At 53.5% G+C, this 20,678-nt stretch overlaps 2 protein-coding genes and 1 pseudogene across 2 annotated transcripts; 1 reads left to right on the forward strand and 2 right to left on the reverse strand.

Annotated features, from left to right (window-relative positions):
• Positions 1 to 4,522: 4,522 nt before the first annotated feature.
• LOC136522819 (hydroquinone glucosyltransferase-like) lies at positions 4,523 to 10,908 on the forward strand (annotated as a pseudogene).
• Positions 10,909 to 13,693: 2,785 nt separating this feature from the next.
• On the reverse strand, positions 13,694 to 14,245 carry LOC136523397 (uncharacterized). Its single transcript, XM_066517089.1, has one exon. The coding sequence runs from the start codon at positions 14,243 to 14,245 to the stop codon at positions 13,694 to 13,696; it is 552 nt and encodes a 183-aa protein (XP_066373186.1).
• A 4,963-nt stretch (positions 14,246 to 19,208) lies between these two features.
• LOC136523398 (uncharacterized) lies at positions 19,209 to 19,598 on the reverse strand. Its single transcript, XM_066517091.1, has one exon. The coding sequence runs from the start codon at positions 19,596 to 19,598 to the stop codon at positions 19,209 to 19,211; it is 390 nt and encodes a 129-aa protein (XP_066373188.1).
• Positions 19,599 to 20,678: the final 1,080 nt, after the last annotated feature.

A 20,678-nucleotide genomic window follows, 5' to 3' on the forward strand; every position in this document is an offset into this window, starting at 1 on the left:
AGGAGTGGAGCCATGCCAAACATGCCCTAAATTTCGGATTTGATTCCCAAGCTATCAGATTTACTATTAAACAACTTCCACTCGCTAAAACAAAAGATGCATTCTCATCTACTAACTTGCACTTCAAATTTTTATTTAAGTACTAAATATAAGTTATATTTTATTTTATTTACAAAAATTGTTTTTCGTGCCAAATGATTAAAACTACCCGTCTATTTCCTTGTCGAGATTTTCATTAGCACCTTTATGCGAGCTTTAACTCTAACACCTGAGAAACTCGCCTTGCTAATTTCTCTTAGGCCTTAATCTAGACGCTAAATGAGTTCGTAACACCAGAGGTGTTACACTAGATAAACATGTGTACGTGGAAGCAGGAATAGCAGAAGGTGCGTGGGAAGGGAGACGTCTCGTGCAGGAAGGAGGCGCGGAAAGTGCGGTATTTTCCGATACTGAGCGAGACTACCTGTCCATTTTTAGCCAGCGATCTCTACGGAATGGACAGCGAGTAAATTTGCAAACGGGCTTAGAGAGTCTGTTAGAGATGATTTTGAGCCCATATTAGCTATATATGGCTTCACGGATCCTTTAGTCTGTTGGAGTTGCTCTTAGCTAGTTAGCTTTAATTTGTTATCGCCCCACAAGGTAAGCTGGTAAGGCAGTAGTAGATGATGTAGTGACCAGTGAATCAGCTTTATTTTGTTACACAGCTTGTGATTGTACAGCTTGCTTGCTACCCTGCTGGTTCCCGTAAATGAAGTTTCTTTTAGTCGATTAATACTTTTGTATAGTTTATTGCTTCATTCTGTATAGTCGATTAATCCCTCTGTACAAGTTCTCACAATTCGAAATTCAAATTTGTCAAACCACCTCGGATGACAAAACGACCAAAACCAAAGTTGCAGATCTCTATGAAAACTACAACTTTGTCGTGGATGATTTCTTTTTTCATTTGAATTTGTTTAGGGTCCCAAATATTGATTTCAAAATCTTGAAAAGTGAATACGAGAGAAATATATATGCACTTTAGACACTAGTGACTTTGACGTAGAGTGCTTAGAGGAGCTACATGTGAGGGCACAGATCTTGGGCTCAAATCCTGCCGGTGTACTTTTGCGTGAAATTTAAAAAAATCATGTGACTTGTGTGGGGACTTTGTGGGATTAAAAAAAATTGATTTTTTGGCCCGATTGTAGGACTTCTCGAAATCCCCTTGACCACACAGGTTCATGAACTACCTTGTAAGTTCAGAAAATTTGTTCGGTTGTGCCAACACTTTAATTCACTGTTTAGAAATTCTTGCTTCTTTACTTGTCAACCAATCTATTGATCTTGCTACTAGATGTCTTACTTTGAAATATGTCCCTGTTTTCACATTTTTTTCCTTGTGAATGCAGAGGATTTGGCATTGCGTCACCCAGATGTTGATGCAACTTAGAGGAGCACACAAAAGCAAGATTTTTGACAACAAAGTCACCTATGTCTCTAGGATTTGCTCAAAAACAAAAAATAAAAAAAAAATCTATGTCTCTAGGAGCAGATTGTGTTGGCGAACTGGTTGACCTTGTTCCCTTTGCATGCCTAAACGGCTAAACCAAAGGAGAAGAGTGAAGAGAGAAAAGAAGACCTGCAGCATACTGTAAGAATATTAAGAATTATTATTAATAACATATATAATTAATTAGGTGGTAATTATTAACCTTATCCATTGGCTCCGTAGAGTATCTCCAAGAGTCTATCTAAAATTTCCACTCTAAATCATAATTTGGAGAGTCATTTGAGTAAAATTCGTTTTCTATATCTTTGTACCCTCTAACAGTTTTTCTATATTTTGTGCGCACTCTAGACGTGAAAGTCCTAGTTTACTTTTCGTAATTGAGTGGCAACTAGTGGACTAACATTTGTCTTAAGTGTTGTTTGAGCTAGGTGATGTCCACACCCAGAGTTCCGTGCTTTCAAATAAAAGTACATCTTTTTCTACTTGTAACACTGATGGAATTAAGCACTATATATCTCTTCCATACTAAGCACTAGATAATTGTGATAGCTTTTGCCCTTGAGAGAAGAGATACACTAACGTTTTGTTTACATGGTTTTTTCAGAGTAATGGAAATAAGAGCATTTTCTAACTTTTAATTACGAATTTAAAGATTACTTATTATAATTTGTATCGACGTCTATTCTATCCCTAATAATAATAATATGAAGAGACAAAAATTTCCGACCATTTTTTTCGTCCACCCTCCCTAACTAACTTTGTGAATGCGGAAACTATGTCTGTTCGTTTACCTATAGCCCTCCTGATATATATGCACGACTTGAATATATGTTCTTGAGGATAGTTAGAATCCTAATCCAAGTAGTCGTTTCGGTGCCTTGCTATTTGGCTTGATTCCACCTTCCGACAACCAAAGAGCAACCGAAGGAAATAAACACGGGAGGTACAAGAAAATACGGCAGAAAATATAGATATAGAGGTATAGAATAACGTGATGAAAAAATAGGCATATAAAAACCGTATATAGAAAACAAAACTGTATGCATTGTATATCTAAAAACGAGAGGAGACAAGGACTCGGGAAAAACAAAACGGCAACGAAACAAACGGACGGAGACAGGGACTCAAAACATATTTGGCCATGGATTGAATAAACAAAACAGAGTCCTGAGCCGGATTGGCCAACAACGGAATCTAGTAAAAGGAAACGAGCGGAGTTTTAGCGCCCTCGATCAGCGTGGCATGATGGACGGCGGACGACCAGGGCGCGCGGCTCCCGGGGGGGCTCGTCATCTTTGGCTAGCTCATCAAGGGCATGATGGTGGTCGCTCGTCGGCACCGTACCCGGCGTCTTGCTCGCTGGCACGAACGGAGAAGGTGTAACTAGCCACGGCAGCTGCGGGCTTGAAGGTAGCCCCAGGATCAAGGATTCAAGGTGCACGAGGGTGACGTCGGCGGCCCTGGAGATGACCTGCGAGGACACTGGCATCGGTACGAGAAAGGAGAAAGGGTTGACGGAGAACGGAAAGGGAAACGGGCGTCGGGTGAAGGAAACGAGGATCGTGCATCCTCGATGGCTGGTGGGTGGGGTCACGGAGACGGCGTCGTCGTCGTTGGCATCCGTGTGCGTGCGATAGCCGATAGGAACCGGGAGTTCAAGTTCGACTTGCGAGTTGGCAGAAACGGTCAGGAGCATTATTGTCTCCCTGCGATTAGCTGGACGTGGAGAAAGGTGACAGATCGGACCATGAATCAGGCCGATCTTAATTTCCACGTGATAACAATAAATGAAGACCAGAAGAGAGATTGCGTGCTGCTGCTCACGTGAAAGTGTTACAAGGCTACGACGGAGCAACAATTGAGAGAGGAGCATGAAAGAGCGGTGATGTGATCAAGCCTGATGATGCTAAGCTTTCACGTGCTAGGTGAGTTTTCTAAGAAGAAAAAGTAAATATAGCTTTGGTAAAAAAAAAAATAGTATAGATAAACTACCATCATGTTAGTCTCATGTATGACTCGGACTCATGACCCGTGCTGATACAAGTTAGAGCAACTCACGTCTGATAATGATACGCCGATCCAAGACGTATTAATTAGGGACCTGCTTCTTTTACTCATTAAACTGCCCTTGCATCTTTATATTAAGGATCTGTTTTTTTAATTCTCAAACAGCCATCACATCTTATGCATCTGGTATGCTATATGAACTTATAACACATGCTCATACGAGGTAGAGCAACTCGCGTCTAGCGACAATACAGAGTCCGATTCTAAAATATATTGGGTCCCGTTGCAACCCACAGGCTTATTTTTATGTACTTCAGTACACTCGCACGCCCACGTTATTTTCTATGCACGAAAAGATCCTCTCCCTCTGGTGTGATTTTTTCGGTCCAAATAGGTACGTTATAGAGTTCGATTCAAAGATAAATTTAAACATATGATGCAATCTCAAATACTATTAGAGTCCAATCTCAAGACAAATTAAAATGCACAGACAATCATTTGATAAATGTCACAGCGTCTCGTGCTCATGTATACAAGTTAGAGCTCCACGTGTTTGATGGATAAAGTTTTAAGCTGCAAATCATCTGAACAAACTATGCAATAAGTTGTATCTCCCGTTGCAACGTACGAGCATATTTGCTAGTTAAAGTATAATGTCCCTGGTTCGCATCTTTTGCAACTGGTACGAGAAAAACCAAATTGCTGTTTTTGTTCTTACATTTTCTCCTCTTATTTGTGAAATCACATTTTGGATGCACATTAGTGTCTTTATTAACATTGATGGTGACTAGTACGGTTGTTCGGAGTCATCAATCTAAATTCAGATGCGTGCATGTGGGGCGTGACGACGGTCACGCGTGATGTCACGACCGAAGCTTCGGCTGAAGCCACCGCACGGCCATATGCAGAGGATCAGCCTGCAGCCGCCGTAGGACCCTCCAGCCTCTCCACACGATAATGCCAGCCGTACTTCTCAACCAATGATGATTGAGGGCTTAAAGTGAAGCCGTACTTCTCACGCGCATGCTCTCGGAGCTCAGGGAGACCACCCGCCTCGTCGCGTTCGTCGCCGACCAGTTCGGGATGGACTCGCTTCATGCCCATGAACCTGCACGCGCTCTCGCTCGTTCTCCGCCTCCCGGACCTCGCGGCGTCCGTCTCCGGCGAGTTCCGGGACCTCGCCGAGCCGGTGCGCCTGCCCGGCTGCGTGCCCGTCCCGGGGTCGGACATACCCTCGCCGCTCCAGGACAGGTCCAACCGGCCCGTCCTACAAGCTGATGGTGCACCTCGCCAAGCGCTACCGTGAGGCTGATGCCATCCTCGTCAACTCCTTCGACGCCGTCGAGCCTGAGGTTGCCCAGGTGCTCCGCCAGCCAGAGCGCGGCCGGCCGCCTGTGTACCCTATCGGCCCGCTGATACGGCAGTCCTGTGATCGAGTCCGATGTAAACCTGTGTTCCCGCTTATTTTTCTTTGTTTCAGCTAGAGTTGAGCTCGGCCTGGTTGTTCAGAACCTCCCGAGCGCGTCCTTGTATTCAGGGCCACGGCGTGCACGTTCGTTCACGTCGTGGCGTTGTCTGCCGCAGCTTGCGCGTGGTGGCTTGGTGCGTGGGATGGCACGCACAGATCGCGCCATGACGAGCATGGCGTGCATGGCGGAGCTGAGGCTAGCTCAGCCTTTCGTTTTCCCTTTACAGTTAGTAGCTCATTGTGTATAAGTAGGAGAACTTAATACAGAAAACGCTGACACACGAGTTTCGTGCTTGGCACAAAAAATTCTTCTTGTGTTCACTTTGTTCTTGAGTTCACCGTGAGATTGAGAGCACGCCGGAGTGAGTCCGGCTGACATTTGGTACCAAAGCCGAGATCACGCCGCCGGCGCCATGTCCGAGACTCCGTCGAAGAAGAAGGAGGTTACTCCATCGCGTTCGCCGCGCCGCCGCCGAGGCCGCTCGCACACTCGCCGCTCTCGCGCCCGCAGCGGATCGCGCGTCCTGGAGCGCATTGTGGAGCGTCCGTCCGCGAGCGTCGCGTGGCCGATGCTCACGCGATCCAACTACCCCGAGTGGGCGTTGGTCATGGAGGTCAACTTCCAGACGCTCCGAGTATGGGACGTCGTCGTCGACGATCCTGACGAGGACGACTACCACGACGATCGGGTGGCCATGGCGGGCATCCTGCGGTCCGTACCGCAGGAACTCTGGAACGCACTCGCCGTCCGGCGCACGGCGAAGGAGGCATGGGACGCCATCAAGATCCTCCGGGTCGGCGACGAGCGTGCGCGCGACGCCACCGCGCAGCAGCTCCGCCGCGACTTCGGCAACCTCGCCTTCAAGGATGGGGAAACCGTCAGCGACTTCGGCGTGCGGATCACCACTCTCGCCACGAACCTGCGCACCCTCGGCGACAACATCTCCGAATCCGAGGTAGTTAAGAAACTGCTGCAGGTAGTGCCGGAGAAGCTGTCCCAAGCCGCCGTCTCCATCGAGATGTTCTGCAACCTCCGCACCATCTCGATCGAGGACGTAATCGGGCGCCTTCGGGTGTTCGAGGACCGCGGCAAGCAGAAGTCCGTCACGGACGCCATGGGGCGTCTCCTTCTCACCGAGGAAGACTGGGAGGCGCGCCGCAAGGCTCGCCGAGACCAGGACAGCTCCGGGCGCAGTGCGGCGTCGAGCTCCGGCGGGAAGAAGCGAGGCCAGCGTGGGCAAGGCCGCGGACGCGGGAAAGGAGTAGGCGGCTCCACCTCGCACGACGGGAAGCAGGCCGAGCCCAACTCCGGCAAGGCAACGAGGGCCGACCAGTGCAAGCGCTGCGGCAAATACAGCCACTGGGCCAAGGATTGCCGCAGCAAGCCCAAGGCGGAGGCCCATGTCGCGCAGGCTGAAGAAGATGCCGAGCCTGCCCTGCTGATGGCCCGCGCCACAGTCGTCCCCAATCCGGTGCCAGATCCCCACGGCGCCGCCACCACTCCGTCGTCGGAGCGCCGCCCCCTTCGCGTCATGGAGGGCAAGGTCTTCGCCAAGCTGGACTGCGACTCCGAGCGCGACGACGGGGTGTGGTACCTCGACAGTGGAGCTACGAACCACATGTCCGGCAGCCGCAACGCCTTCATCGACATCGACACGGCGGTTCGCGGCTTCGTCAAGTTTGGCGACGGGTCGGAGGTCGCCATCGAGGGCTCCGGCACCGTCCTGTTCGAAGGGAAGACCGGTGAGCACCTCCCGCTCACGGGGGTGTACTTCATCCCCAGGCTCACCACCAACATTGTGAGCCTCGGGCAGCTGGACGAGGGCGGCTGCGACGTCCACGCCAAGCACGGCGTCCTGCGCGTCCGCGACGAGAATGGACGCCTCATCGTGCGAGTGAAGCGCTCGGCGAACCGCCTCTACCTGCTGCGCGTCAAGATTGCCCGGCCGCTCTGCCTGTCTGCGCGTTCCACCAACAGCGCGTGGCTCTGGCATGAGCGGTACGGGCACCTGCACTTCGACGCCTTGCGCAAGCTGGAGCTGCGCGGGATGGTCCATGGACTGCCGCATGTCGACCACGTCCACCAACTCTGCGCCGACTGCGTCACCACCAAGCTGAAGCGGAGTCCGTTCCCAGCGCAGGCAAAGCGCCGTGCCGAGGGACTGATCGATTTGGTCCATGCGGACCTGTGCGGCCCAATCACGCCGCCAACTCCCGGCGGTAAGCAATATTTTGTGCTGCTCGTGGATGATCGAAGCAGGTATATGTGGGTGGCCCTGCTTGCCGCCAAGAGCGACACGCTTGCGGCAGTGAAGAAGTTCCAGGCTCGAGTGGAGACGGAGACGGACCGGCGACTGCGCGTTCTGCGTACCGACAACGGAGGAGAATTCACCTCCGTGGAGTTCGAGCTGTACTGCGCCGAGCACGGGGTTGAACGGCAGCGCACCGCGCCGTATACACCCCAGCAGAACGGCGTCGTGGAAAGGCGGAACCAGACGGTCGTGACGATGGCGCGCAGCCTGCTGAAGAGCCGCGGCGTGCCGTCGCTGTTCTGGGGAGAAGCGGTGGCCACGGCTGTGTTCCTGCTCAACCGGGCGCCCACGAAGGCGCTCGACGGCGTCACCCCGTTCGAGGCCTGGAAAGGCAGGAGGCCCAATGTCTCCTTCTTCCGTACCTTCGGCTGCGTCGCCTACGTCAAGTCGACAAAGCCGTACCTGAAGAAGCTCGACGATCGTGGCACGCCGGTCGTCTTCATCGGCTACGAACCTGGCGCCAAGGCATGGTGCTTCTACGACCCGGCGTCGAGGCGCGCCGTGGTGTCCAGGGATGCTGTCTTCAATGAGCAGGCACCCTGGAGCTAGAAGGACGAGGAGATGAACACGGAGGCTGAGTTCGTGGTGGAGGACAACATCGTGGAGCTGGACGCTGGGCACCACGACGCTGAAACCGGCGGCACTTCTGAGGTCCCGGTGACGCACGTGTCTGCTCCAGGCTCGCCCGTGGCTCAAACTCCCGCGACGTCGCCCGCATCATCTGCGCCCGGTCAGTCCACACCTGAGCCGCCACCGATCGAGCTTTCCCAACCTGATTTCGTGTCCCCTCCACCGAATGCTGAGGAGTACTGGGACGCGGACACGGACGACGTGGAGCCGCGCTACCGCACCGTCAACAATGTCCTTGGCGCGGCAACTCCACCGGGCTACGCCACGCGCCAGGTTGCTGCTCAGCTCCATCTGCAGATTGAAGAAGAGCCGGCCACGTTCACTGAGGCCGAGAAGCACGAGCCCTGGCGCAACGCCATGAAGGAGGAGATGGACTCCATCGAGTGCAACAAGACGTGGCGCCTGGTGCCACTGCCTGCGGGTCATCGTCCGATCGGCCTAAAGTGGGTGTTCAAGGTGAAAAAGGATGCTGCCGGTGCTGTGGCAAAGTACAAGGCGCGTCTCGTGGCGAAAGGCTACGTCCAGCAACCCGGCATCGACTTTGATGAGGTGTTCGCTCCCGTCGCCCGTATCGAATCGGTGCGGCTGCTGCTCGCACTCGCTGCCCAGGAGGGGTGGCCGGTGCACCACATGGACGTGAAGTCCGCGTTCTTGAACGGGGAGCTGCGCGTGGAGGTGTACGTTCGGCAGCCTCCCGGATTCGTCGTCAAGGGGCAGGAAGACAAGGTGCTGCGCCTGGACAAGGCGCTCTATGGTCTCCGCCAGGCGCCGCGTGCCTGGAACGCGAAGCTCGACGCGACGCTGAAGGTGCTCGGCTTCACTCACAGCACCTCGGAGCATGCAGTCTATGCCCGTGGGGAAGGCGCGTCGCGGCTACTGGTGGGCGTGTACGTCGACGACCTCATCATCACCGGGAACGACAACACCGAGATCGCTCCGTTCAAGCACGAGATGCGCTCCATGTTCAAGATGAGTGATCTTGGCCTCTTGTCCTTTTATTTGGGCATTGAGGTGCAGCAGGCGGAGGACGGCATCAAGCTCTCACAGGCGGCGTACGCGCGCAAGATCCTGGAGCGCGCGGGCATGGGTGGCTGCAACCCGTGCCATACTCCGATGGAGCCTCGCCTGAAGCTGTCGAAGGAGAGCACGGCGGCACCGGTGGACGCCACTGAGTATCGAGGCATTGTCGGCTGCCTCCGGTACCTGGTGCACACCAGACCCGACATCGCCTACGCCGTCGGCTACATCAGCCGATTCATGGAGCGCCCAACCACCGAACACCTCAACGCCGTCAAGCGGGTGCTGCGCTACGTCGCCGGCACCATCGACCTTGGGTGTCACTACAGGCGCGGCGGAGGCAAGTTGAAGCTGCTGGGATACAGTGACGCGGACATGGGAGGCGATATCGACACAAGGAAGAGCACTACAGGCGTGCTGTTCTTTCTTGGTCCCTGTCTTGTGTCCTGGCAGTCACAGAAGCAGAAGGTTGTCGCCCTCTCCTCGTGCGAAGCAGAGTACATCGCGGGGACGACGGCGGCATGCCAGGGCACCTGGCTGGCGCAGCTCTTGGCTGACCTGACAAGCGAGCAGCGCGCCGCCTTCCTGCTGAAGATGGACAGCCAATCGGCAATCGCCCTCAGTAAGAATCCTGTCTTTCACGATCGAAGCAAGCACATTGATGTTCGATTTCATTTTATTCGAGAGTGTGTTGCTGACGGGAGAATGGACATTGAGCACGTCCGCACTGAGGAGCAGCTTGCTGACATCTTGACAAAGCCGCTGGCGCGTGATCGGTTCTGTGAACTTCGTGTGCAGCTTGGTGTCGTCAATGTCAGCAGAGAACATCAGGTTTAGGGGGTGAAATGTGATCGAGTCCGATGTAAACCTGTGTTCCCGCTTATTTTTCTTTGTTTCAGCTAGAGTTGAGCTCGGCCTGGTTGTTCAGAACCTCCCGAGTGCGTCCTTGTATTCAGGGCCACGGCGTGCACGTTCGTTCACGTCGTGGCGTTGTCTGCCGCAGCTTGCGCGTGGTGGCTTGGTGCGTGGGATGGCACGCACAGATCGGGCCATGACGAGCATGGCGTGCATGGCGGAGCTGAGGCTAGCTCAGCCTTTCGTTTTCCCTTTACAGTTAGTAGCTCATTGTGTATAAGTAGGAGAACTTAATACAGAAAACGCTGACACACGAGTTTCGTGCTTGGCACAAAAAATTCTTCTTGTGTTCACTTTGTTCTTGAGTTCACCGTGAGATTGAGAGCACGCCGGAGTGAGTCCGGCTGACAAGTCCGGAGTGATTCCACCATCATCTCCGCCGCGTGCGGCGTGCCTGGAGTGGCTCGACCGGCAGCCGGCCAGGTCGGTCATCTTCGTCTCGTTCGGCTCCGCCGGCGCGTTGCCAAAGGAGCAGATGCACCAGCTTGCGCTTGGCCTGGAGCTCAGCGGGCAGCGCTTCCTCTGGGTGGTGCGCAGCCCCAGCGACGAGGGCACGCTCAGCGACAACTACTACAATGCAGAGAGCAACAAGGACCCCTTCGCCTACCTCCCGGAAGGATTCCTGGAGAGGACAAAGGACGTCGGTCTCCTGGTGCCGTCGTGGGCACCGCAGACACAGGTGCTTGCCCACATGGCCACCGGAGGCTTCCTGACGCACTGTGGGTGGAACTCCACGCTAGAGAGCCTGGTGCACGGTGTGCCGATGCTGGCGTGGCCGTTGTTCGCCGAGCAGCGGCTAAACGCGGTGATGCTGGCGGAGGGGGTCGGAGCTGCGATACACGGCTGCCCGAGCGGAAGGATAAGGAGACCATCGCATCGGTGGTGAGGGAGCTGATGGTAGGGGAAGGGAAAGGAGCCATGGTGCGGGTGAAGGTGGCCGAGCTGCAGAATGCTGCGGCAGAGGGACTCCGTGACGGTGGTGCCGCCACGACGGCACTTGATGAGGTGGTGGAGAAGTGGGAAGCAGAAGCGAACTAGAAGGTGCCCATATATGAGGCCATCACCACTTAGCAATGCAATCCTGAGTTATCAGCGTTCGTGTTCTTTCAGATTCCTTAATTATATGTATGCATTGATTAAGTTTACAAGAGAGGACCAGTTCGTACATGTGAAGGGTTTGAGAGATTCGTGATGTTTATTTCATCTTCACTTGTGTGGTCATGTTCAATAAGCATTGGAATATGCCCATAGAACATGCGTCGTCATAGATTACTTTACCGCCGTCATAGATTTCTGACATTTCATCTCTTCATCAGAAATCTAATTTATCGATGTTATGGATACAATAATAGGATGGCAATTGGTTGTACTTCTTTTGTTGTGATATAGTTTTAGGCAACTCGGGAACTTCTCGTGTTTGAATTGGCCTTTCAGTTTATAAGTATAAATGGGTGAAACCACTATGTGGGAAAAGAAAAATGGTGGAACTATTTTCTGTGGTTTCATTTGTTGTAACAAATGATGATCAACTACTTACAAAAAGCTTGTGTTCATGGGATGATGATGTCATGATGATTATTACAAATGATGACCTCGATCGCATGCATTGGCATATCGTCCTGTATGGCAGTCCGGACACCAGCGGATCGATCGATCTACTACTAAACTGCGCGTGCCAGGCTGAATTTCAGCCAAGAAAGCAATAATGAAGGCAAACAACTACAAGAGCCTCTTTATATCCTCTCTCTTTTAACTCCCTTTTTATTTGGAATAGGATTCTTATTTTAGATTACTCAGTATTGAAACATGAGGGCAGCCGACAGATGCGAACAGAGACGAGTTTCCACATTCACGGAGTTAGTTAGAGAGGCTAGACGAAAGAAATTTAAAAAAAATGATGCGAACAAAAAAGAAATTTTGACACCAACAGAGACAATTTTCCACGTTCGTGTGCCTGAAATAAAGTAGCTAAAGAACAAAATTTTAAAAACGCCTGTATATATACCGTAGCTAAAGAACAAAATTTAAAAAACACCGAAAAGCTTTCCCTACTCGATCAAGTAGTACGTAGTGCCCTAGCTAGCTACTTCTCTGCACGCGCTGCCTTAATAAATCGATCTTAATGGCCCTACCTCAGTCGTCGTCCCCGATCTGAACCTCCTCGTAGGCGCACCCGTTGTTGGGGCCAGTTTAGTTCTACCCTATTTTGCAAAATTTTTCAAGATTTCTTGTCACATCGAATCTTTAGACGCATGCATGAAGTATTAAATAAAAATAAAAAATAAAACTAATTACACAGTTTAGACGAAATCCACGAGACAAATCTTTTAAGCCTAATTAGACTATGATTGGATACTATTTATCAAATAACAATGAAAATGCTACAGTAGCACTTTGCCAAAAATTTTGGCATCCAAACAAGCCCTTGGTGTACTGCAGTATCAGGTCATCGACGACGCGCTAGCCTTCTCGTAGACACTGATCAGCTGCTCCTCCCCTGGGTCATTGGGCCTAGGTTTCCACGCTGGTGAGTAGAGGTGGCGAGGGGCGCACGCCTTCTCCCACATGATCTGGAGGATGAGGTCCTCGGGCACCTCCACCAGCTTCGTCTTCCTCATCTCCGTCCCCGCTGGCTTGGTGTTGATCTTGATAGGCACGTATGCCGCCGTCGTCTTGTTGTTGTTGCCGCTGCTTGTTCGTCTTCCCCTCTCCGCCATCTTGCGCGCGAGGCGGCCGATCTCCGCCATCTTGCGCGCGCGGTCGAGCAGCGGCGTCGGGGCTTGGGCTGCTTGGTCGTGGCCTTCCATCTTGCGTGCGCAGTCGAGCAGCGCTGTCGGGGCTCGGGTTTATTTGGTCGTGGCCTCGAGGGAAGGCCAGGGCGTTGCTATATATTGCCCGAAACCGCTAGCCTAGCTAGCTAGGGTCGTCTCTCCTCGAAAGGTACAACGAACTCGACTTGGCCTTTTGACTCCCGTACCGCAGACAGTACCCGGAAAGGATCTTCCGGGGTCGTATCGGCCACCAACACCGGAAACCGTAAATTATTTCCTTTTATAAGAGGTAAGCTACACCGACTCAAATAGTTAGAGGGAGTAAATTGAACGAAACGTTAATTTTAGGGGTTATCTCAACATAGACCATACTTGAGGACAATAGTCTCGATTTTTTTCTAATGATGAAAAATGCAAACGCTAACCCACACTCCTCTCTCTGAATCCCTCATCCATGCCGCCCCACTCTCCTCTCTCCCTCACCCTCCTCACACGCCCTGGCAGCAGAGTGCCACATGCCCCGATAGCTCTACGTACGCCCCAGCGGGGGAGGACGTCTCCCGGCGATGAGATCCCGCTTCCTCTCCCTCTCTATCCCCTTCCGTCTGCCTCGCCGCGGACACGGCCACCTGCACGGACGACGGCTCCGGCCGCGTCGCCTTCGCCTGCAACGTTGTGGACACGACCGACCGTGCCACGCCCACCATGGGCGCCCCGGACGCGCCCTCCTCCTTCTGCTCTCCCGTGGACGCAGCCATCGGCTGCGCCTCCCCGGTCGACGCCGTGGCCGCCCCAGCACCACTCCCGCTCACCTCCGGCGCGGCGCCAGCCTGCTCCTGGCGCGTCTGCCGGAGGAGGCCCTTTTTCGGCGCAAGCCGCTGGAGAGTCCCATGTCCTCCGACGCTGCAAAGGATATGGCGGTCAGTTCACGGCAAAAATTCGTTAGGACAAAAAGATGAGAGAACTCTTAACTCACCCTGACGCCATCATGCGAGGACGTTTTGGGGCCGGCCTGCCCAACCCCGGCTGCTCCTCGTCGTCACGTTGCCGCTTCGAGCCCTCCCTCGACTCGGAGGGCTCAGACGAGGTGGAGCGGTCGATCCCCACCGATTCCGGGGGCACCGTGGAAGGCCCGGACGGAGCGGGGCGGCTTGATTCCGATGGCTTCGGGGCCGCCATAGAAGGCCCAGACGGAGCGGAGCGGCCGCCTCCCGTCGACTCCAGGGGTGCCACGGAAGGCTCGGACAGAGCGGGACGGCTTGCTTCCGCCGTCTCTAGGGGTGTGTCCCCCCTCTTGCCCCGAAAGATGCCATGCGAAGGGCCCCGCCTGCGTCGAAGGTGGGTCCTCGTCCCCGGCAGCCAGATCATCCCACGGGATGGGCGACCTAGAGCCGTCGCCCTCCTCCTCCTCCTCTTCTTCCTCCGACGAGCCTTGGCGCCGCTTCTCTCGCTGCAGCTTCGCTTGCTGCTTCGCCCGCCGTTTCTTCCGCTTGTCGTCCTTCTTCTTCTTCCTCTGTTCATCCATGGCATAGTTTGCCGCCCTCACGACCGCGTGCTCAGGAAGCGGCGTGACGGAGTCCCAGAAGCCTAACCCCGCTGGCAACTCGACGAAGCCCGTGTCCGGCCGCATCACGGGATGTCCCAGGATCGAGAACACGGTGTCGGTCTCCCCCGTGGCCTCCTTGATGCATTGCGCGACCTCGCTGTCGTGGAGCGGTCCCTAGGCGAGCGTCGCCCTATCGAGCTACGCGCCGAGCGTCATCCCATACAGCGGCGCCACCCTCCTCGCGTGATACCCCCCGATGACGTCGGCCCCGCGGAGGCCGTGGGTCTTCAGGAACGTGATGGCCTCGAGGAGGTCATGCATCCTCTTCTTCTCCTTGACGGGTGGCCCCCACGGCCACGATGGCGGCGCCACTTCGACCAGGCGCCCGGTGAAGATCGGCAAGGGGGCGGCAGGGTCGTTCTTCAGGTAGAACCAGTACGAGTGCCACCCCTTGTTGGATCTGGAGAGCCCGCTGCCCCCGGAGGTGGATGCTCGCGCATCCCATCAACACCGGGGTCTCCCGGCCTCTCTCCTTCTTCTACATCAAGGAGATGGAGAAGAAATATCTCCACAGCTCGAAGTGGGGCTCGATCCCCAGGTACCCCTCGCACATCACGATGAAGGCCGCGATGTGCTGGATCTCGTTGTGGTTCAAGTGCTATAGCTCGATCTGATAGTGGTGCAGCAGACCCCAGAAGACACAGGTGGGGAGGAACCCCGAGTCCACGCTCGTGGAAGGGCGCAAAGGAGACGACATAGCCGTCGGGCGGTGCCGGCGCATCCTCACGGCCGGGCACGAGCCACTCCGCCGCGTCGGTCCTCCCGAGGAGAAGACCGCGCTTGACGAGGCCCTCCATACACACGTGGGTGACATCGGAGCGGTACCACGAATCCATGGAAGGTGGAGGTGGCAGCGGAGAAGCAAAGGCAGCGGCGGAGAAGCAAGGGCTGCAGATCTAGGGCGTTGGCGGTGGATTAGCAGGCGCGGCAGATCCGAACGTCGGCGGTGGAAAGATGGAGAAGGTAAGGTTGTGGTTTTGGTGTGCAGAAACGTGAAGGGGGAGGCCGCTATTTATAAAGTGGAGCGGGACGAGAAGGCGAACCGTCCTTCTAGATTTACGCGCCCGCTGCGCCGCATCACATCACCTCCCTCCGAAGATCGTGCGCACGCTATCTCTGGCCGTGCCCTCAAAGGACATGCCAGATGATGGTTCGCCCGGTACACGGGCCAAAAACGGTCGCAGGTAAGTAGGGATACGGAGCTCAAAACGCTCCCACGGCCCATTCAGGCCCAGGAGTTCAAAGGTTGGCCCACCGACGGGTTCACAACCGCTCCAGGGCACCTTTAGAGTGAGGGTGGAAAGGTATGGGCCCGCTAGCGGCCAGTACCCGGGTGCACGAGTGCCACGGGCATCCCGGCCCATGTTCGAGTCTCGGTCGGTTTACAATCCATGGTTTTTCCTCGAAGAAAGGTAAAGGGCCCTTGGGACCGGTCGAATGGACCCGAGAACTATATGAATTGGCCACTGAGAATCTGGAGTTGGTCACCAGCTGACCCATGCCGGACCCCCATGAACAGGAATCCAGGGCCCCACTCGGACTAGCCCATTAACAGCTCACCGAGCACCATGATTCGTCCATCGAGGAGAATCATGGCACGACTTAGCCCCTCCGCTTTATCAAAAAAACGCTTGAGGGATGAAGATCACAAAGACGAGCTGACCCCTCGATCGGACCCCTGCAACACACGGGGCTCGAGGGAAGTTGGACTCGCAAGGAGGCCGAATATGCGATCGTAGGACGATGGCTCGGATCCTAGGGAGGGTCAGAATCAAGAGAAATCTTTTTCGGCCCCCAGAATCCTTCAGCTACATGCTCCCAAGGACGCCCGTAGGTCTGCCCGTAGCGACGAGAGAGAGGAAGCCGGCCGCGGCTACCACCCTCGTCGTGGCAGACGCTATGACAGTGACGAGGACCGTAGCCCGAGCCCCGACCTACTGGGGCCTCAGGCCTTTGCCCGACACATCCTCAACGCCGCCTTCCCACCGCGGTACCGACCGCCGACTAACATCCCGAAATACTTTGAGGAAACGAACCCCGGACTATGGCTCGAGGATTATCGGCTTGCTTGCCAAGCCGGTGGAGCGGATAGTGACAGTTTCATTATCCGCAACCTTCCATTGTTCCTAGCCGATTCGGCGTGAACATGGTTGGAACACCTTCCGCCCAACCGGATTCAAAGTTGGGCGGGCCTAAAAGAGATTTTTGTGGAAAACTTCTAGGGCACCTACGCGCGTCCTGGGAACCCGTGGGATCTTAAAAACTGCCGACAGAAGTCCGGGAGACTCTTCAGTGAGTACATTCGGCGCTTCTCCCGATAGTGCAACTGAACTGCCTGACTGTCGCCTGACGCTGACGTCATAGGAGCCTTCCTGTCTGGGACCACCTGCGAGTCCCTGGTTACAAGCTAGGACGCAAGGGCCCATGAACCACCTAAGGAGCTCCTCGACATCGCCACCAGCCACTGCCTCGGGCGAGGAAGCGGTCGGAGCAATCTTTGATCAGCTCTAAGGGCAAGGCGAAGCGAGATGAGGACGCCTGGCGAGGGCACCTCCAACTGCCCCACCAAGAAGAAGAATAAGCAGCAGCGCGAGAGCTAACTCGTGGCCGCTGCGGACCGCAAGGGGGGTCGAAAGCCCACCGAGGGCACCCCCCGACCACTTTGAGAAGCTGCTTGAAGGGCCATGCCCTAACCATGCCTTCCCCGTCAAGCACCTGTACAAGGACTACATCCTCATGCAGCAGGTTCCTGTCTGGTGGCTCCAACAAGCGGGAGTCCCGAAAGGAATCCAAGCCGACGACAGATGGCGCCGAGGAGAAGGACGTGGCTTTTCGACACTGGACGGCTGCCTCATGATCTTTGGGGGGTCGGCAGCCTATGGCTCCAAGCGCCGTCATAAGCTCGCGCGCCACGAGGTCTATGCGGGCGAGCCGTCCACACCTTCCTTCCTCCGATGGTCGGAGTCCGCCATCACCTTTGACCGGAGTGACCACCCGGAGAGCATCCCGTAGCCGAGAAGGTACCCGCTCGTGGTCGACCCGATCATCGATACGAAGCGCCTCAGCAAGGTACTGATGGATGGAGACAGCAACCTCAACATCATGTACGCCGAGACACTCGACGCCATGGGCATCGACCGGTCGCGTATCTGGCCGACCGGGGCGTCTTTCCACGGCATCATGCCTAGAAAGTAGGTCGTGCCTCTCGGGCAAATCGATTTGCCCATCACCTTTGGGAATCCGACCAACTATAGGATGGAGACCCTTACCTTCGAGGTGCTCGAGTTCCAAGGGACCTACCACGCCATTCTGGGACGCCCATGCTACGCGAAGTTTATGGCTATCCCCAATTACACCTACTTGAAGTTGAAGATGCCGGGTCCGCACGAGGTCATCACCGTCGGCACCTCCTTCCAGCAGCAAACTGGACGTAGGGACATTCTACCCGAACCAGTATAAATCCTTATGTCCTTCGCGCACACCATCCAGGCCAGACGCGTAGATACAAATTTACTTCGTCGGTGGTCCGAAACACCGACAGTGCGGCTCAGGGGCGTCCTCCTCTTGTTCTTCTAGGCATGGGATTGGCGTCAAGGTGCGCAGATAGCCGCGTGGTTGCAATCTTGCGTCCTGGCCAGCGTCTCCGCCTTCGCCGCACTCCTCTCGGCTTGCCGCTCCCTCCCGCACGTGCGCCAGATCCACACTGCACCTCCACGTCCACGGGCTGGACACCAATGAGTTCCTCCTCGCCAGGCTCGTCGATCCTCACGATTGGCGCCACTGACTGACACACGCAGGGTGCTCGACGGGATGCACCAGCACTAGGCGATGGTGACTGCCTACTTGTGGAACGCGCTCCTGCACGGGGACGTCCGCCGGGGACGCGGCGAGGCAACGGGCCCCGCCGCCGACGCGTTCGGGGAGATGCGCACCGCGGGGGCCACGCCAATGAGTACACGTACGGCTGCGTGCTCAAGTCCATCTCCCGGAGCGCCAAGCCATCGATGACCATGGCCATTGCCACGCACGCGACTGGGCTCACGGACGTCTACTTCAAGTGTGGGAAGGTGAAGCTCGCGGTGAGGGTGTTTGAGGAAATGCCTGAGAGGGACGTGATCGCGTGGGGGTCAGCCATTGCTGGGTTCGCACACAAGGGGTGAAGAGGGAGGCCCTGGAGCTAAGGTGCCATTGCTGCCAAATTTTGATGTTTTTTTCAATATTAAATCTGAGTTGAAATAATTGTTAGTTGTGCCAAAAATATATTTAGCCAAATTTAATCATTTGTGTCAACATACAATAAAAAAGTCTAATTGCAAATCGAGGGTACAATCACAAATAGGCATAACAAATAAGGGTAAAATCACATGGGCATTTCTGTCCTTTTATACAAAATTTAACACCGTTAGGGGAGGATAACGGAGTAGAGGGCAAACTGATGCTTCGTTTTGAAATCACATGGATAAATTCACAAAGTAAAAAAAAACAGGGGCAAAATCACAATTTCGATACAAAATAGGGGATAAAAATGCAAGAGCCCCTTATTTTTTTAGTATCTTAACGACTTCAAATGGAAAAACTCAAAACTAGAAAGTAGTAGATCTCGTCGAGATCTATAATTTTCATATAAAAATTATCTTCATTTAATACCGCAAAAAAAGATATGATTTTTCTAAGATATATTAATCATATCAAATCATATCTTTTTTTTTGGAATTAAATGAAGATAATTTTTATATAAAAATTGTAGATCTCGACGAGATCTACAACTTTCTAGTTTTGAGTTTTTTCATTTAAAGTCGTTAAGATGTTCAAAAAAAAATTAATGACATATTTAGACCTAAGGATATTTTTGACTTTTCACACCTATAATTTGACACCGTTAGAACCCTATTCTGACGGTAGTGGCATGGAGGACAACAAAAAATTTAGAGTAATGTACGCTGAAGTCCACCAAACTTTTCAGTGACTCAAAAGAAATTAGAATCTTTTATAATAGCTCACGAGAAAATTCCTCGATAAACGAGGCCCAGAACCCACCACCGACCGTCGCCACAGCCACCAGCCAGACGGCGACGCCGACGAGCGGCGGCATCAGCGGCGCCACGCGCGAAGCGAACATCGCCGTAAGCAGCGTGGTGAGCGCCCAGACAGCGGCCTTCGCTTTGCCCCTGTCGTCGTCCCCAGCAGGTCGCGCGCGTTCGAACCTGCGCAGAAAATGCAGGAGCACCAGCAGCGCCGCGTTGGCGGAGACCACGAACACCACCGAAGCCACGTCGTCGCCCCAGGACCTGTAGACGGCCGCGGCAGAGTTGCAGGCGAGGACGCCGAGGCCTAGCATGGTCAGCAGCGAGGTGCGGCCATTGCCGCCGCCGTCCATTCGTAGCGTGGCACCGTGGCTGAGGCAGAGCCACAGAGCCAGCTAGTTCCCGGCGTGAGCTCCTACTTTCAGTAGATATATGCTTTAGGGCCAGTTTGGCACCGCTCTTGCGTGCTCCGGCTCTGGCACTGTTCATGCACTGTAACCGGAGCCGTAGGAGCTGCAAAAACGAGCTCCGCCGGCTTTGTAAACAGTGCCCAGCGAAACAGTGAGACGAAAAAGTAGGAGATGAACAGTGCTGCTACAGTATAGGAGAGAGAAAAACGGCTTCATAAACAGTACCGGTGTCGATGGAAGCCGGAGCCGAAACAAACGAGTCCTTATACTCCACGCGGAACGGAATGCGATTCTAGAGGTAATTTCTCGTGAGCCACTATAAAAAAATCGTAATTTCTTGTGAGTTACTGAAAAAGTTCGGTGGACTTCAACACCACTGCTCTATTTTTTTTTTGTCCTCCATGCCACTGCCGTCACATTGGGCTCTAACGGTGTCAAACTGCATGTGTGAAAAGTCAAAAATACCCTTAGGTCTAAGTATGTCATTAATTTTTTTGAGCATCTTAACGACTTTAAATGAAAAAACTCAAAACTAGAAAGTTGTAGATCTCGTCGAAATCTACAATTTTCATATAAAAATTATCTTCATTTAATTCCGCAAAAAAAGATATGATTTGATATTATTAATATATCTTAGAAAATCATATATTTTTTTGCTGTATTAAATGAAGATAATTTTATATGAAAATTATAGATCTCGACGAAATCTAGAACTTTCTAATTTTGAGTTTTTCCATTTAAAGTCGTTAAGATACTCAAAAAAAATAATGGCATATTTAGACCTAAGGGTAATTTTGACTTTTCACACCTGCAGTTTGACACCGTTAGAGCCCAATTTGACGACAGTGGTATGGAGAGAAAAAAAAAATTAGAAGCAGTAGCGCTGAAGTCCGCCGAAACTTTTTAGTGACTCACAGAAAATTACAATCTTTTTTAATGGCTCACAGGGAATTCTCTTCTTTATTGCCCCCTGACCCGTGAGAAGCCGCCAGCCAGTGATGAGTGCGCGGGTGGGCCGGCCGG

The sequence above is a fragment of the Miscanthus floridulus genome, chromosome 18 (genome assembly GCF_019320115.1).
Source record: "Miscanthus floridulus cultivar M001 chromosome 18, ASM1932011v1, whole genome shotgun sequence".
In the NCBI taxonomy this organism is placed as follows: Eukaryota; Viridiplantae; Streptophyta; class Magnoliopsida; order Poales; family Poaceae; genus Miscanthus; species Miscanthus floridulus.

Coding starts and splice junctions, on each gene's coding strand:
- LOC136523397 (XM_066517089.1), bottom strand. CDS start 14,245: ATGCGGCCGGACACGGGCTTCGTCGAGTTGCCAGCGGGGTTAGGCTTC.
- LOC136523398 (XM_066517091.1), bottom strand. CDS start 19,598: ATGGACGGCGGCGGCAATGGCCGCACCTCGCTGCTGACCATGCTAGGC.